Raw genomic sequence first — 17611 nt, forward strand, 5'->3', positions numbered from 1 at the left:
TGTAGTGCTGGTTGTTCCTAATTCAAACTTTGCTTTTTGATCTGGGAACTAGAGTAGTTGCGAGGCTGCAAATATCCTCGAGCGCTCTCTTTATATACTACCACTACAGACCAGCATAATAAACATTTCCATTCACAATCTACTTTTTGTCAAATTCTTTGATGGTCTTCTTCAAAGACTCATTCTCCTCTCTCAATAAGTTCAACTCAATAAGGAGACTCTGCTTGTTGCTGTAGCTTACCATTCTCTGTAAGGACTCATTCTCTGCCAGCAAGACCTCCAACTTGCTCACGAGTCTGTGGGCCATCTCCTGTGCGTCGAAGGTACCATTTTCTATGATGTCACTACCTTTGTTCATCACCAACGCTACCATGATGGCTTCCAATCTCGACTTGGTGTCCTCCAAGTCACTGGTCCTCTCATTCAAGGTCTGTGTGAGGTCTTTGAAAAGCTGGTGGTATTTCTGGGGCATCTGCACAGATGGGCTATCCTTGTAATTGGACCCAGATGCCTGTGTCTTGTTTAACTTGAAGTTCTTGAGCTTCTCTGCTACGGACTTGTTCATCTCAGTCTGGAAGGCAAGCTCGGCTTCTAAGGCTTGCACCTTGTCTGATGATACTGACTTGGCTGGCTTCAACGCCTTGCCGTCAAAAGAGCTATGCTTCGAGCTGATTGAAGCTGACGGCTCTTTGTTCTCCTTCTCAAATGATGGAGTGTAGCTCTGGTTATTGTAAGCCATACGGATGTCCCTCTTCTTTGAGAGATCGATCAGACCATCGACGCTCTTGTAACGTGCCTGTGGAGCTGCGACATAGGAGTCGGCTCTGGGCCGATGGATGTAGTTACTGTTGATAGTGTTTTCATATTGGTCTCCAAGTCCGGTGATAGACAACAGTCTCTGCATCGGATACATGTTCTGGAACAGGTTCGTGGAGGAGACCGATGGACTCACCAAGGAGGACAGGAAGCCAGCGTTTGAAACATAATTGGCCATCAGGATCTTTTGAGCCGTGTCAAACTTGTCACTTACTGACTGGGGCGACGTCCAAGCTGGCAGTGCCTGGATCAGACTAGCAGACACGGTAGACGCGTTGATCAGCAGCTGACGGGACTTGCCATTGAGAGTGTCGTTCAAAAGGGGGAAGAAGTCCGGGTCGGTGTCCTCAGTTTGGGAGCCAGCATATCCACTGGAGTTCCCGAAACTGCCAGAACTGAGCGTGTTGAAGATAGGGGGACAATCCAAGGTCTGAAAGGGTTAGTAAGACGCCGTGCCAGCGTGCTGGAGGGTGCCACTTACATTGGCCAGTGTTCGATCCATTGAGCTAGAAGAGAAGAAAAAGTTGGGAAAGGAGAAAAAGGGGGACCAAAAAAAAGTGGGAGATCGGCCGTATTTATAGTGCTGTCTCCTGGCCGTTTCACATTTGCAGCCATTTCGCATACAGGGTCCACTTCGAGGCATAGCCGAGACCGGGGCTTTTCAGAAAAAGTTCACTTATGATTTTTAAATCTTATCTTTAAGAGATAGATCAGGAAATCTATGAAATTCTGTCTGGGAGCAAAGGCACGTCTAATGCAATGTCCAAGCTACACCTACAGGGTACAGTTACATGCATGGGCACATACGCATATCTATTGAGTTCTATGGCAGGAAATGCCCAATTTGGGTAGTTGAATTAAGAAAACCTTTCCTTGACCAATTTCTATAGCATATCTATTTCAACTTTCTTCATAGCGAGAATCACCTCAGAATCCAAAGTAGGCGTTTCCAGCAGCACCTCCAGATCCACCATTCAACATCTGCCGTAACATAGGTCCCAAAGGCGAATTGAGCACTTCTTGTGGTAACTTCAAGATCCTATCTTCTAGGTTTTTACCCACCAAGAATTCCATCACCACATCGGTGAAATGGTTGCAGTTGTTCTCAAAGAGATCGTATGCCAGGGCATTGTACTTCTGCTGTTCATGGTTTCGAAGATCTTCTAGAAAGTCTTGAAGAATGTCTTCGGTGATATAAGTCTCGCCAACATCAAGAACCTCTTTCGGTATTCCGTACTTCGTTCTTCCAGCTGGTGCCGCCTTGATGCCTTGATCAATATAGTACTCTTTGCCAAATGCCACTACCAGAGTGTGGTAGATGCCGTCTATGGACTTGCCGAGGAGCTGTGGCGAGTATATCGCAGCAAGACCGTGAGATAGATCGTAAACGTTGACTTTGACAGGTTTGGCTTCGTCAGACATGAAGAAGAGTGGTTGTGGAGGGTTGAAGAAATGGCAAGTGATCTGCTTATCGGCACGTGATATAGGTTCCAGTGGCGGTGGCGGTGGAAGGCAAGCAGCAGGACGCAATGGTGATTGTGGCGGGTTTTGGAAGATAAGGAGAAAGGATAGGGTAATTGATGTTGTTTTTTGCTTACATGGGATGTTGGCGGGGAGAGGAGGCGTTAGAGGATGTCTTGAAGAGTTGAAGGGTCGGATTCAAGATAATAAGGAAAACTGAACGAGTTTTATCAAATGGGTCTTTCTATCAAAGAAGCAAGTGAAATGAAAATGAAACATTTGTTTTATAATGTCTAGCCATTTTGGACTTCAATGAATATAGGGTTTAAATGGCTGCGAAATGTTGATGCAGATAGACGCATCTCGATGTAAGCCCAAAAGGAGTCTAAATTGTGTAAGAAGAGTCTTCAATTGGGCTCATTACCGTTAAAGCATTTTTCAAGTGGCTTGAATTTTGAAATCGAGTTTCAATGGATGTGATGTCTCAGGACAGGCATGGTTGGTGGGTATCTGAGACGGGATAACCCGTGAAGCCTCAACCACAGCGGTGAGGGTATTACAAGTCTACTTCTGGGACACCGCAGTTCAATGATTAGTTAACTGAATAATCGATAAAAGCAATAAAATAAATGTACACCTCCTAACTCAGATGATGATACATATCATGCTAAGATTTCAGATCCTCATCAGGGTGTTCCATGCACCTCTGTAATTCCGATCGCGGTCACAATGGCTGCAAACTCTCCCACCAACGTTGCCTATTCCTAGAAAAATGAAATTCATTATTGGAAAGACTGACTGAAAATCAATAACGGAGAGAAATCAAATCGAATCATTCAAAATACGAAGATCTGCCTGATCTGAATTCTGTAGCAACCACCCCTGCCCAACTGCAACAGGCTAAAAGGAGTAAACCCATTAAAACTACCAGCAAAGATACAGCTCATACAACCTGTAAACCAAAAACACACGAATTTACCCATCACCCCGTACATGTCCCACCTACGACCGCCTCCAATTTGCAACCACCAACCGGTCCTGTGCAGAGGCCCTGAGCATCGAAAAAGCCGGCCTTTTTTTCTTCACCACAAGCTTAACGCTGAATCGCCAGAGGCCCATCGGCATTTAGAATGATCATTGCGCCGTCGTTGCCTTAAAATATGCTCCCGCCTCCCGTCACCGCAGACATCCAAAAATACAAGTCTCACCTTGACGATTTCCTTTCGAAAAAGTATGTCGACCAGTCTCTCCTCCTAGGCTTCAACGCCGTGGTCCAATCCAAGTTTTCCCAGTGGATCCAGGACGACGTGGCTCGGTACCACGAGAAACAGCACTCTGGCGCTACTCCGCAAAACCAGGATGCTGAGTTTGCGCTGGTTGAGCTTTTGGAGATACTATGGGGTAAGTTTTTGCACCCCATCGTGAAGTTCTACCAACGCCAGCATGCCGATTTGTACTTGCAGTCGGCAGATACACTCAAGGACAAGAAAAAGGGGAACTTCAAGATTGTGGAAATGAGAAAGTTGAACGAGACCTTCACCAAGTTCGTCAAGTCTTCCACTGCAGCATACAGATCCATTCTCCAGCATATGATGGCAACGTACGAAAATCCGTTATTGCCGAAAAACTACCTCGCCGATTTAGACATTGCCACAGGCGCAGGCAAAAAGTGCACGAATTCCGATTTTAATGCAAACCTTACCTTCATCCTCTACCACTGTTTGTTGGGATTGGGTAATTTGAATAGACACTCTGCCACCATCACGGTCACATATGTTGATCCTTGCAAGTCAGTGAACGCCTACTACAGACACTTGAAACAGCAGGACAAAAACGCCAATTCTCTCAAGCATTACGAGCCTGCGTTGCAGTGCTACCATAAGTGCATTGGTTTGCTTCCAGCGCTCAATGAGCCTTACAACCATATTGGTGTTATTTATAATAGCGCCAATGCCAAGTTTGATGCAACTTTGTGGTTTTTGCGCTCTCAGTTTACCAGAATACCGAACTACGTTGTTGGTAAGGTGAACCTTGCAACGATATTCAAGAAGCAGTGGCTCGAAGGAGCCTATACTTCCATTAAGCTGAAACACCCTCGTCAAATGAACGAGGAGGATATCAACATCTGGCTTCTACGTATTTTGGCCCAGATCTTCTTTTCTTCTTTTTATAAACGCCCTCTTAATGTTGAAACAGCAGAGAAGGAGATCATCGGGGTGTTGTTCTGCAACCCTGAAACTACTCAGTTTGTCAAAAACCCTGAATTCATCAAGGAGCATTTGACCGTGTTGATCTGCTTCTTCTGCTGGGCGGAGGCCGAGAACAGCCAATCTGCTAAGAAAAAGATTGGTTACTTCTTCGTCAACTACCTTAATGCTTATCTCAGAGACGTTGCGGAATTGAAGTTCAACAAGGACGTTCACCTCCCGAACTTGCGTTTCATCTTGGCTTTCCTCAGAAAACAAACAGGGCTTCTCAGCTACGATCGTGGGGAATTGAACCATTCTGTTGCAAAAGCCGTGAATGCTATCGTTCTCAACGATCTGGAAAAGCAAGCCCACAGGCTCGCTATTCTCTCAGATGCCTATCTTGCTCAGGACCTTCCGACTCGTACGCACTACTTTGCTGAAGATGTCAACTTCAAGGACTTTGGCCCAATTGGCTTCCAGTTCAAGGACTTCCAGGACACGAGATTGTTTTCCAGTGACTATGTCGGACCACTTTTTGGTGGTGAGTATTTTAGCAAAGCCCAGGGCATTCCCTTGTTTTTGGACAACTACGCTGTCCAGCAGATTGACAAGGAGTTCGAGCTCAACAGCGAAAATCTCGATACTGAGAGCAAGAGAAAGCTCAAGGCTGAGCTCATTGCACAGGCATCCGAATCGCTTGAAAACGATATGAGGTTCTGCGCTATTGCCAAGCAGGTCAGCAACAATTTTAACGATTTAACCCTCGATGAATACTCCCATTTGCTCCAGGTCAAGGTGGAGGTTTCGGCCACGCCAAATGTGAAGGGTATCAAGAAGAAGTCTCCCAAGCCAAAGACTGATAAGAAGGCAGAGAAGAAGAAGGATTATGCTTCGATCATCAGAGAGGGTCCCAAGAAGCCAGAGGAAGCTAAGAAGGTGCCCAAGAAGCCAGTTGAAGAGGATAACGAAGTGCAAGTCGCCAACCTGTCTACCGAAATTTCCACCTCCAATGTGGCTCCTTCTTCCATTGAAGAAATTGAGCTGATGATCGCAGGCCATGCCCAGTCGTTCAGACAGCAAAATGGTTCCGGTGGAATTGACACCGAAGCGGGTCTTTCTGATATGGTCAACTCCATCATCAACGATACCTACCAGGACAAGTCCAACGATGTGGTGATCCCTGATTCTCAGGACAGCCTGGGTGCTCTCAGAACGTCAACCCAGGAGCCTGTGGATGCCACACACCAGATCCAGGCTGCTTCTACCCAACAGGGATTTTCTCAACCATTGCCTCAAGGAAGTCCACAGGTCCAGGGCCACGAGTTCCTGATGAATCAGCCTATGATGCCGCCAATGGGACAGACTCCACAATTAGGCTACTCCATGGCACAGAGCCAGTTTCTTCAAGGGCCAGCCCAGCCTTTTGGATACCCACAGGGCTACGGAATGCCCGTTTATCCTGGAATGGCGCCACCTCCACCTCCACAAGCTACGCAGATGCCAGGTTCATCCCAGGTTCCTGATTTCCAGCAATACGCCAGTATCTACGGTCAGCCGCCGGGAGGATTTGGAATGTACGGACCACAGGGTCCTTGGAACCGCCAGGCACCATGGAACTACTACGGCGGCAGTTCCCAGAGCAGCCAGAACTTTGGGTCTAGCCAGTAATGGTGCCTGGAATGGTTGCAAATTGCAAATTGCAATTTGAGCAAGAGGGGAATTCACAATGACATTATTATTTTTTCCAAATGCTTATTGCATTGCTAAACACCCTGCTACTGTGAAACCAGTTCTGCATTCTGAGTTCTCGATCCGGGCCTATCGGATTCCCGAGTATGGTACCTAGATTTGACAGGCTCGCACCATCGCCAGTTTGACGCTATGCATCCGCAAATCAGACCAACCGCGTAGTTCACATACAAATGAACAATACCGAAAAAGTGACGATCTCTTCTTTCAAAAACAACACCAAAGTACGTTGACAGATCTAGAGAAGCAACAGCAAAGGGCAACGACAAATCTATGAAATGTCCCCTTCAGTATGGACCCGTCTCTTCGTACTTCCTGCACACACCACACTGCCTTTTCACGAAATCAGACCAGACTCATTTCTCATCTTTATGGTCGAGTCTCTTACTCATAGGATCTCTAAACAGAGCTACAAGGTGGAGGCGCCTGCTGCCGACGCGCCTCTCGACGTGCTCAACGAGTACTACTGGACAAAAGACGCTGAGCCCCATGTGGCCAGGAGAAAGGCCATTATAGCCAAATACCCGAGGTCAGAAAGCTCACGGGTCACGAACCCAAGCTGAAATGGTATGTGATGGCGGTGGTGGCGTTGCAGGTGGCAACGGCGGTGTACTTGCGGAACACCCATCCGATTTCATGGAAGTTTTTCGGTTTGGCCTATGTGATAGGAGCCACGGCTAACCAGGCCATCTTCCTCGCTATCCATGAATTGTCCCACAACTTGATGTTCAAGAAGCCTTTGCACAATAAGCTTTTTGCCATCTTCACAAATATTCCTATTGGTATTCCCTACAGCGCCTCGTTCCAGCCATACCACCAGTTGCACCACAAGTTCATGGGCGACGAGTACTTAGACACGGACTTGCCTACTTCGTTAGAATCAGTCGTATTGTCGAATGTCTTGGGCAAAGTGTTTTTCGCCACGTGCCAGATCTTCTTCTACGCCTTGAGACCGATGTTCATCACCCAGATCAACTTCACCTACATTCATTTGATGAACATCGTGTTCCAGGTTTCTTTCGACGTGGCGCTCGTGAAGCTCGCTGGCGTCAACAGCTTGCTCTACTTCATCATGTCGTCCTTTTTGGCCGGCTCCTTGCACCCCTGTGCTGGCCATTTCATCGCCGAACACTACGTGCTCAACGAAAATAACGTTCCTCGGGCTGGCCACGAGAAAGAAGGCAATCTCACGCCCGAGCTTGTGCCCGCAGAGACATACTCGTATTACGGAACGCTCAACTTAGTGACGTGGAACGTGGGCTACCACAACGAGCACCACGACTTCCCCTACGTTGCATGGACCAAGCTTCCAGAGCTTCGCCGGATCGCAGCCGAGTTCTACGATCCTTTGCCAAAAGTTGACTCGTGGTGTGGCGTCATCTGGCATTTCTGCTTCAACGACGTCAACACGTTGTGGAACAGAGTCAAGCGTACGGGCAAGGAGCGTCTGGGACGGAACGTTAGCGGGTTGGACAGGAATCAAAATTAGGATAGGATAGGAAAAGTATGATAGGCAGATTTCGCCGTTCGAAACAAAAGTAGTTTCTTGGTATGTGCCAGCTTCTGGCAGTTCTATTATAACACATTTACAAATTCTTGACCAAACGAGTCAAAACGTCAGCATCACCGCCGTTGTAGGCAGCCAACTGCTCCTGAACAACGCTAACGATATCCTTAGCCTCCACAAGCTCACCCTCATTACTGTCATCGCCCTGGCCCAACTTCTTCACTCTCAACTTGCCCTCTGGGTACTCCTCCTTACCCAAGATAACAGCCAATTTGGCACCAGACTTCTCGGCAGCATCAAACTGTTTTCTAGGGTTGGCCTTAGCCTTGTAGACGTACTCAGCGCTGATACCAGCCTGCCACAATTGCTTAGCAACAGACATTCTCTGTGGCAAGAAACCAGTCCAGTCAGGACCACCGCCAAACGCCATAACGTAAACGTCGGTCTGAGAAGCAGAAAGAGACTCCCACTCCTTAGCGGCTCTGGCCTTGATGATGGAGAAAATTCTCTCGACACCGAAAGAAATACCCACACATGGGATGGACTTGCCGTTGGAGAACATACCCACCAAGTTGTCGTAACGACCACCGGCAGCAATCGAACCAACACCAACGTACTCAGACGCATCCTCCTCAGAGTCCTTCTTGGCCTTGGCCTTCAACTCAGCAGCGTTCTTTGGTGGAGCAGAAGCGGCAGTGACAGCCTCGTAGATCAAACCAGTGTAGTAGTCCAAACCTCTCGCGAGAGACAAGTCAAAGGACAAGAAGTTGGAGATACCGAAAGCCTCGGCGTAGTCGGCCAAAACGGCCATTTCCTCGATACCCTTCTGGGCGCTTTCGTTGGTTTTCAAAAGCTCAGACGACGACAAGAACTCCAAGGTTTCACGGATGGAGCCGCTCACCTTGACGAACTCACCAATTTTATCGGCAACCTCCTCGGTCTGGCCCTTCTCCACGGTCATCTCCTTCTTGACAGCCTCCCATGGAGACTTGTCCAACTTGTCCACCGCAGACGAGATCTTTCTGACGTCCTCGTCCTTCACACCGCAAGCCTGGAAGATACCGTCCAAGATCTTTCTGTGGTTCAACTTGACCTTGAAGTCGGAAACACCCAACGACGTCAAACCCTCACACAAAATGACCAAAATCTCCGAATCGGGCACCATCACGTCGTAGTTGCCCGCCATGTCAAAGTCACACTGGTAGAACTCTCTCATTCTGCCCTTGGTCATAGCCGGCTGGTCTCTTCTGTAGACCTTGGCGATGTGGTAACGCTTGATGGCGCTGATGCTGTTGCAGGCGACAAAACGGGCGAACGGAACGGTCAAGTCGTATCTCAAGGAGGTCAATTCGCCTCCCTGGTCCTCCAAGTTGTAGATCAATTTGGAGTCTTCACCGTACTTTCCCGTAAGAATCTCTCGGAGCTCAAACACCGGCGTGTCGATGGTCACACCACCGTGTTTTTTGAACAAAGAGCTCAAGGTGCCGAAGATCTCCTCTCTCAACACCATGTCCTTATCGGCCCAGTCCTTGGTACCCTTTGGGGTTTTCAAGAGAAACTGGGACTCCTGCTTTTTTGATTTTTTGCTCTGCTTGGCATTTGGGGCAGCAGCAGCGGCTTTGTTGGCTGTGGGCTGTGTGGCTTCCGTGGACATGACTCTGGCGAACGTTCGGGTGGATGAAAGTCGTAGAAACCGCTTGAACATTCGTTTCAAGACGGTGGGGTGGAAAAAAATCCTATAGCAGAGTGTGGTGCACGGGTGTGACTACCCTTCCCTGGGGCTCAAACGGTGGAATCTGGCGGCTGTATTTGGTGGTGGATGATAAAATGCGGTTTCCCTCCATTATAATAAAATACAATAAGGCGGCATTGTCCCATTTTTGTAAGTTGGTGGTTCAATGTTGGTATCCCATTTTCGCAGCCATTTTTCAGCCGCTTGAGCGATGATCATCAGTACAAAAGTACAAAGTCAGCTGAATTCAAATAATATCTCTGTCCAATTAATTCAGGTTGATTGACTTTATTTAGATCTTCTTTCAAATCTTCTTCATTATGTTCTTGAATTCGTTGTCTACTGACGCACCCCAATGCCTAGCTCGTATCCTCTATTATCATATATCAATCTACCCTTTGGTGCAGACCAGGGACCCCAGTGGCATCCTCTATCTGCGTAATTTTGTTGAGCTTGTGTTTCGTCATGAAACTCGAATCGACTTTCTCGTCATTCATCCATTTAATCCTCATTAATACCGTTCGGCTTGGAATATCCCAAACGCATCACACCGTCACTGAGAAGACGCTTACCCCAGCTGCCTGCCGCAGGATCACCGGTCTCGTCTCTGCATTGCTTCAAGAACGGTAGCAAGGACGTACCACCTGTACCCTTCTCTTCAACACCAGCAGCCTTCTTTTTCGCCAATCCAGAACGGAGAGTCGACGAAGAACCCATCTTGGGCGCCTTCTTGGCCTGCAATACGACATAACGTGTGACGATCTGGATGTGTTTGTCTCTGAACAGCTTGAGCATGGCCAAGCAGGCGTCGTAGCTGAGAGTGAGCTCCGAGTTCTGCTTGTTCTGGAAGACAAACTCACGAATTTTGCATTCTTCGTCCACCATCGCCAAAAACTCTCTGTGCTCCTGAGGCATGTACTTGCGCATTTCCACGAGGAAGGCGTTGGAAGCCGAACCGGTGCTTTCCTTTGGTGGAGCGGATTTGGCCAAATCGGGAACCGGTCTCTCGCCAGTCGAATGGTGCTGAACGCTCAACAAGGAGTCAAGAAACTGGATCAAAGAAGACTGGGCGTTGGAACCACCCGCATACGTTCTGTGGGCCTTTTCGTTGCCGTAAATCACACCATTGGGGTGAAGACCCACGCCTTCCATGTTCTTCCAGCCGGCCAAGTAGGGTCTGATTCTAAAGTAGAACACGTGTGGATCACACATCTCCTCCATACGCATGAGCACGGAGCCCAAGTGGTCGATGGTCTGAGCCAACTCCTGAAGACTCCGGGTCAACTGCTCGATGTTGCCGTTCTTGGCGTGCTCCATGGCCTGGAGACCATAGCGGACACACTGGCCGCCGCTGTACTCGAAAAACACACTGACCAAGTAGAACCAGGATTCGTCGATGGAGCCTGTGAAAGTGTTGATGGTGGTGAGGTTGTCCCAGTTGAACCTGCCTTGGGCGTATTCGTCCAGACCGGGCATGATTTCTCTGAAATTCCAAAGGCACAAACCGGCGTACGTGGCCAAAGGAGGGAGTCCGAGGCGGTCAGCAACTTCGATCAACGGCTTTGCTACCTGTTCGGGTATTTTGGACGACGGCGTCGAGGCGCCCCATACGTATCCGTGGGCCAAAAAGCCTAGAACGGAATAAGCCCTCCTGAGCTCAGGAAGCTCTTGGATCTCGGCCACGTCGATTTGTGGGAGTTGGTCTATGACACTTCTGATTCTTCTGCTGAGAAGCAAAGCAGGCAAGTTTTCCACGATATCCTCCCAAGGCTGAAAACAGGGCTGGGGGAGTCTCCGGAGCGGGAGCTCGGCCGGAAGGAACCCTGTGGTATCCAGCACTGAAAACGTCTTGATGTCCAACACCATGAAGAAGAAGTGGTAGTTGCGAAAACTCAGCTGATTTGCAGGATGGAGTATCTTCGGAACGAGGCCTTGGAAAAGCGGCTTGGCGGTGTGGGTCAGGGGCGATTTCGGAAGAAATAGGAAGTGGTACGATTCGGGTGATTTATATAGTTTTGGTTTGAGGGTTTTCGAGGGGCTTTTAGTTTCGGTGTTTGGTGCTGATGGGTAATGTATGTCTCAGAAACGGTCGATCCTTTTCGCAGCCGTCCAGGGAGATGGGATGTGTGTTTTGTATGTCAAAGGCTGATGATGTGATTATTCATGAAGTTGAATAAGTTGAGTTGATTCTTCCCTTTGGACAGATTTGCTGATTTTGCCGGCTGGGTCGTTATTATTGTTGCTAGTGTGGATGATAATGTATGATGACAAACCACACTTGCTAGTGCGATCACCATAGACTTCAGTTGCAATGACACCTAAATTTTCCAATACCTTTTATCATCTTCATTCCTCGATTCTATGAAATTCACTACCTCCTCCGTCCGGGCTTTCTCCTCTTTCTACAATCCTCCCGAGCAAGCCTGATCAAAGGATTGGTCTGCTCTATCATCTTGCCATAAGCCTGACCAAACTCCCGAATAAGCAAATTGTGGTCTTCACAAAACTCGCCTGCTATATCAGGGCCCTTTTTGCCGAAAAGCTCTAACAATTGCCTCGCCCGTGGAGTAAGCTCCTTGTATCCTGGCATCTCTTCAAGGTAGATATTGCTCTGTGTTGGTTCGATTTCCATGAAATCCAGGAAGCCCAAGATATGGACGCCTCCCCAGAGAGCCACCTGTTCTCTAAGATTTAAATTAAATCTCGAACACAACTCGCCAAAGCTGGCCTTAATAAAAGGCATGCTGTCGAATCTTCCTCCGGTCCATGGAATCTTGGATGCTCCAAGCAGCTCCAATATCACCTTGGCGGTGAAAGTCCACATATCTGCCGAGCTTATGGGGAAATCCTCTCTCAAAACCTCCATCCACAAAAAACAAACCTCGAGTTCGGGCTCCAAATACATCATATCAATGTCGGTACCGTCCCAACTGAAGTACTGCCAGCAGAGTTTCAAAAAGAGGTGTTTAGGTAAGCCCAGAGTTTCGATATATTTCTCGATTGCAATCCTGAGGTGCTTGAAACGGCTGGCAGTGAGGACTGGAGGATGATTTGCAACCATTTTGTGGAGCACTCTGTGTCTCTTTTTGATTTTCAGCTTTTTTGCAGCCTCACAGTAGGATGTGTCTGTCACTGAAGAAGAGGAGGAGACTTTTGAAGATACGTCGTGGGGATCGAATATTGAAGCTTCATCCACAGTGGATGTTCCATTGAGGGTCTGTGGATTCTTTGACTCTTGGTCATTCTGTTCCGCCTCATTGGACTCCTCTTCCAAATCCGAATCCACATACCCCTCGATCACCTCAACGGTATGGTAGGCATTCTCCCAGATCTTAACCTTCATCAAGTAGTCGCTGAACCCTTCAGTCTCAGCAAGCGGGATACCATTGAATCCAGTGTCGGCTGGGTTGCCAAAGAGATACCGGTGTGAAACGTAAAGAGCCTTTTCCTGGATTTCTGAAAAGTCGAAAGTCGAAATCTCCACCACATAATCCATTCCTTCCATCGGACCTTCAGGAATTCTACGTGTGATGGCCAATGGGTGCAAAAACCAGCACAGGTACCAGAAAACAGAGAGAGCAAGCTTTGTGGACTTTAGGAGAACGCATTGGAGCGTCACGAGCGGCGTCACGGCCACAGCGCCAAGTTCCACTAACATTTTTTAAAAAAAAAGTCAAGAAGAAGAACAAGTAGTGATAAGATTTCCCCAGCATGGTCACCTATCAAAGTGGAGGCTTGGAGTGCGCACGGTGGCACACCCGTGCACCACGGACGGTTAGTGACTTTTTCCCCTTTCCCAGTCGGCATTATACCTCAGCACCAACAAAGCTCCAATCTTCATAAACACTAAACCATGTCGTTCAAAGGCATCAAGAAGTCGGTGTTGCGTGCGCCGCAGAACTTCCGGCAAAAGCTCAATATGGGTGAAATCACCCTGGACCCTGTTTACGCCGATGCCGAAAGACGATTCAAAGAGTTGGAGTTGGAAACCAAGAAACTCAGTGAGGAGTCCAAGCGTTACTTTGCCGCCGTCAACGGCATGTTGGAATACCAGATTGACTTTTCCAAGGCCATTGAGGAGATCTACAAGCCCATCAGTGGGCGTTTATCGGACCCCAGTGCTACCATACCCGAGGATAACCCAGAAGGTATCGAGGCGGCGGAGTCGTACCGAGAGGTGGTGAAGGAGTTGAAGGAGCTGTTGCAGCCGGATCTTGAGCTTATCCAGAAGCGTGTTGTTGACCCAGCACAGGAGCTCTTGAAGGTGATTCAGCTGATCAGAAAGATGGCCACCAAAAGAGAGCACAAGCAGGTCGACTTGGACAGACACAAGCGTACGCACAAGAAGTACGAGGAGAAGAAGGAGCGTACGGCCAAGGACGAGGAGAAGATGTACAGTGCCGAGGCCGAGGTTGCCGTTGCTCAGGAGGAGTTTGACTACTACAACAACATGTTGAAGGACGAGTTGCCCACCTTGTTTGCCATGCAGCTGGACTTCATCAAACCTTTGTTCGTGTCGTTCTACTACATGCAGCTAAACATCTTTTACACGTTGTACAGCAGGATGGAAGAGCTCAAGATCCCGTACTTTGACTTGAACCTGGACATTGTCGAGGCTTACACTGCAAAGAAGGGTGACATCGAAGAGCAGACTGACAACATTGGCATCACCCACTTCAAGGTGGGCCACGCCAAGAACAAGTTGGAGGCCACCAAGAGAAGGCACCAGATGATGAGCGGCAACAACACCGGCTCGTCTGGTCTGCCAGTGTCGACTGCGCCAGGCACTGCTGGTGCTCCAGGAGCCGCTGGACAGACCCTTCCTCAGTACACTCCGGGCCAAACAGGCAACAACTACGGCTACGGCAACGAGAAAGCACAGTACCAGCCTCAGCAGTACGGCCAAGCAGCCGCCCAGCAGCCTCAACAATATGGCCAACCTCAGTACGGCCAACCTCAAGAGGCGGCGCCACCTCAGTACGGTGCTCCAGCTGCTGCTCCAGCTGCTACTGGCAGTCCAACTTGCACAGCCTTGTATGACTACACTGCCCAGGCCCAGGGAGACTTGACGTTCACGGCTGGCGCTGTGATTGAGATTGTGGAACAGGGAGACGCTAATGGATGGTGGACTGGACGCTATAATGGCCAGACGGGAGCCTTCCCAGGCAACTATGTCCAGTTGAACTGAGAGTAGATTAGAATATACGCATAATGGGGGATGTGTAGCGGGGCCAGCTACAAGATAAATCTTAGTGGGCTTCCCATAGACAAAAGGACTATGTCGAAAACCACGCTTTTGTCCACTTTCTGGTCAAGCAATGACCAGTCTTGACAGCCATTGTTTTCTCAGCTGCTGAGAAAGTACACCACGACCCCGTGGATCAAACTGACAACAATGGAATCCTCAAAACGAACAATACAGCAGGACAGCCGGATTACAGCCGTTGTGCAGGGTTATGAACTCAGTGGAACATGACCAAAGCTTAATCGTGGAACATTGACTTAAGCAAGCTACGCACGTCAATCCAGCTACGTCAAAAGAAAAGCACTTCAGCCTTGTCTCCATGGTCATTTCGCAGCCAACCCATCTAAGCCAATCATCGATTCCTGAAGTCGCATGTAAAGAAGACAGCACAATAGCAATTGGTAAAGCCACCTTCTCCTCAGTGGGGAACGATTCCCATCGTAAATGGCGGTTTTTCCAGATCTGTGCTTTTGTTCCAGATCTGACCTTCTTTTTCCAGATTAGCACAGATCTCCCGCGGTTCTCAAATGGGTCCAGATGGACACTCCGTGTTGCATTTACGTGGAAGATCGACTCCAGCATTTTAGCGAACACGCCGGATGCAGCCGAAGGCAGTGTCCCTGAAACGCTGAAGCTCACAAAGCAAGAAGTTTAACCACAATGCACAAAGTTCCCTTCATTGTGCACAAAGTTCCCTTCATTGTGCACAAAGTTCAGTTCATGGTGCACAAAGTTCACTTCGCTGCTGCACAAAGTTTACTTCATGGTGCACAAAGTTTAACCACACGAATGCACAAAGTCCTTTATTGCTGTTTCAGAGGTGCCACCGCAAAAGCTTAATTGTGCGTTTGTGCAAGTGCCACTATTTTTGAGTAACCGCCACTTTGCTTTCGTAATCGCCTGGGTGGTCCGTTTCAGTGGTGATAAAATAAGCTGAAAATAATGGGCGATCGCTACGGTCGCTGAAAATAATGGGCGGTCGCTACGGTCGCTGAAAATTCGCCGGATACAGCTTCGCCGGATACAGTTTCGCCGGAAGCTGGGTACAGACTCTCTGGATGTGGTAAATGCGGCTGCGGTCACGACGAGGCTCCGACCCAGCGGACCCATAAATCGTTGGGCAAAGACAAAAAATACATGTATGCTTTTTGGCAAAACGGCTTCAATGAAATAATTCACTCAACTGCTTATTCATTTTGCTTTTTTCGTTCATGTCCCTTCAAGCTCTGCTTATCTGTGGAAGGCGGCGGCCTGTCTCCCGCGGGCGAGGATCTCCACTGCACAGTCTGCCTGCACTAGCAGAATTGAGTCACTGGACTTGTTTGGCCTCGTTTGCCAGGCGAAGGCTTGGTAGGTTTAAAAGTGTCTGCGTTTCCCTGACGGCCATGTTTTTGTGAAACTTTGTGATTCTTGTCTTTTTTTTTTGTTGTGCTTTGTCAAAACTTTGTCGTCTTCCTCGTCTTCCTCGTCTTCGTCCTCCTCATGTGCATGTGCCTCATGTGCTGGGCCCAAAACTCCAAGCAGACTGGAGCATATGGCGGTGTTTATTATTTGGCATCCCTCATTAATAGAACTGTCGTGCGGCCAGCATTGCGTCCGTAGGGTGCATGGAAAGGGTGACCCACGTCATGTGATCAGGCACATGGCAGCTCCCAAAAAAAAGAGGCTTACGAAGTCCGGTGGTTTTTTCCCTAAAAATTTTGCAACTTTTGTACTAAGCCGTGAAAAGCGGCTCATTTTCCTACGGTTTCTGGCCCTGTGCCCGCGGTACGGGTCTCGCTTTATGGTCAAATGCTCTGGTTAGAGTCCCCCAACCCTGATTGACTCACGACACGCATGGTGCATTTTGGGCTCTGCAGGAGACCCACTGCAGGAAGCCCGTGCATCTGCACCATGCAATGCACTGTTAAGGCCCACTACAGGAAGCCCTCAATCCCTCCATGCCAGGCGAAAACCGCGTGTGCAGCATGCAGCGTGCAGCTTCTTCTGCGCCGCCCAGGTCTCTCAAACCTCTCTTTACTAATTCCCATCTACAAAAAAAAAAAAAAAAAAACCGCCTCCTCGAATGTCGGTATATCTATAGCGAAGTCCGCCAGGGGTCCCGCCGCATTTTCAGCATTTTTTAGGAACAAGACAAACCGTAACTTTCCAATCCCTATCCCCAACATTCCAAGCCATAGTTCGTCCAAACACATTCATCAGATATTCTCCTTCCCTCGATCAGCCTTAATTGACATAAGAGGCTCCCCCAATTTGATGCTACCGGCGTTCGTCCAACATTAAAAGTATGTATAACCGTTGAACATTTCAGAGTTTTCGCCGAAAGCGTGGTTTGAAGATCACGTAGATCACGTCTATCCCAAGGCGATAAGAAACCCGTGGGGCACCGTCAGATCACGATTCAGCAAAGATCTGGAGCCCACCGCCCGAGTTTTCCTTCAATCCGTATCCATCCCGATCCTCACCAACCGACGTTGAATTTTCACCAAATGATCCCACACCACCTATCCATCGAACCCTAGCCAATTCACACCGCCGTCGTTGCTCGTTGCACGATTGTTCCACGCTATCCCATGCTCGAGTAATCCCCAACTCGCCTGCTCCACCACATTTCCATTACACCACCGCCTAACGAAATTGAGCCACACCCAACGGCCCATTGACGTCTCCCCAGGAAATCCAAGCCCCCGCTTCAACCTTAAACACAAAAACAACGTCCCGGGCCCGGCCGTGATTGGCTGCAAGACGTGGTTCACAACCGGACGGCGATTCGCAGTCGCTGGCTACTGACCCAGGCGGGCTGAGCTGCCGTGAGGGAGGATTGGGAAAAAAACGATTTGATACTTTTCGTTCTTTCTTGATTTTCATCCCGGCGGCTGGATCGGCGGAGGTTTTGCAATTGAACACGAGCG

At 48.8% G+C, this 17611-nt stretch overlaps 8 protein-coding genes across 8 annotated transcripts; 3 read left to right on the plus strand and 5 right to left on the minus strand. All coding sequences in view use genetic code 12, as the record gives it.

Annotated features, from left to right (window-relative positions):
* Positions 1-139: 139 nt before the first annotated feature.
* On the minus strand, positions 140-1318 carry MUM2 (Mum2p; the record flags this gene model as incomplete). The annotated part of the gene is made up of 2 exons (XM_025482811.1): positions 140-1246; positions 1298-1318. 2 exons carry the CDS (start codon positions 1316-1318, stop codon positions 140-142), a joined length of 1128 nt encoding a protein of 375 aa, XP_025337754.1.
* A 425-nt stretch (positions 1319-1743) lies between these two features.
* On the minus strand, positions 1744-2238 carry CXQ87_004371 (uncharacterized protein; the record flags this gene model as incomplete). The annotated part of the gene is made up of 1 exon (XM_025482812.1): positions 1744-2238. The coding sequence occupies one exon, from the start codon at positions 2236-2238 to the stop codon at positions 1744-1746; it is 495 nt and encodes a 164-aa protein (XP_025337755.1).
* A 1199-nt stretch (positions 2239-3437) lies between these two features.
* On the plus strand, positions 3438-6134 carry EST1 (Est1p; the record flags this gene model as incomplete). Its single annotated transcript, XM_025482813.1, has 1 exon — positions 3438-6134. One exon carries the CDS (start codon positions 3438-3440, stop codon positions 6132-6134), a length of 2697 nt encoding a protein of 898 aa, XP_025337756.1.
* A 452-nt stretch (positions 6135-6586) lies between these two features.
* DES1 (Des1p) lies at positions 6587-7704 on the plus strand (the record flags this gene model as incomplete). Its single annotated transcript, XM_025482814.1, has 2 exons — positions 6587-6706; positions 6745-7704. The coding sequence occupies 2 exons, from the start codon at positions 6587-6589 to the stop codon at positions 7702-7704; spliced, it is 1080 nt and encodes a 359-aa protein (XP_025337757.1).
* A 97-nt stretch (positions 7705-7801) lies between these two features.
* Positions 7802-9376, minus strand: HTS1 (histidine--tRNA ligase; the record flags this gene model as incomplete). Its single annotated transcript, XM_025482815.1, has 1 exon — positions 7802-9376. The coding sequence occupies one exon, from the start codon at positions 9374-9376 to the stop codon at positions 7802-7804; it is 1575 nt and encodes a 524-aa protein (XP_025337758.1).
* A 579-nt stretch (positions 9377-9955) lies between these two features.
* On the minus strand, positions 9956-11320 carry CXQ87_004375 (dioxygenase; the record flags this gene model as incomplete). The annotated part of the gene is made up of 1 exon (XM_025482816.1): positions 9956-11320. One exon carries the CDS (start codon positions 11318-11320, stop codon positions 9956-9958), a length of 1365 nt encoding a protein of 454 aa, XP_025337759.1.
* Positions 11321-11825: 505 nt separating this feature from the next.
* CXQ87_004376 (uncharacterized protein) lies at positions 11826-13112 on the minus strand (the record flags this gene model as incomplete). The annotated part of the gene is made up of 1 exon (XM_025482817.1): positions 11826-13112. One exon carries the CDS (start codon positions 13110-13112, stop codon positions 11826-11828), a length of 1287 nt encoding a protein of 428 aa, XP_025337760.1.
* Positions 13113-13307: 195 nt separating this feature from the next.
* Positions 13308-14642, plus strand: RVS167 (amphiphysin; the record flags this gene model as incomplete). Its single annotated transcript, XM_025482818.1, has 1 exon — positions 13308-14642. The coding sequence occupies one exon, from the start codon at positions 13308-13310 to the stop codon at positions 14640-14642; it is 1335 nt and encodes a 444-aa protein (XP_025337761.1).
* Between the last annotated feature and the right edge of the window lie 2969 nt (positions 14643-17611).

Source organism: Candidozyma duobushaemuli, assembly GCF_002926085.2.
Source record: "Candidozyma duobushaemuli strain B09383 chromosome Unknown E_B09383, whole genome shotgun sequence".
NCBI lineage: Eukaryota > Fungi > Ascomycota > Pichiomycetes > Serinales > Metschnikowiaceae > Candidozyma > Candidozyma duobushaemuli.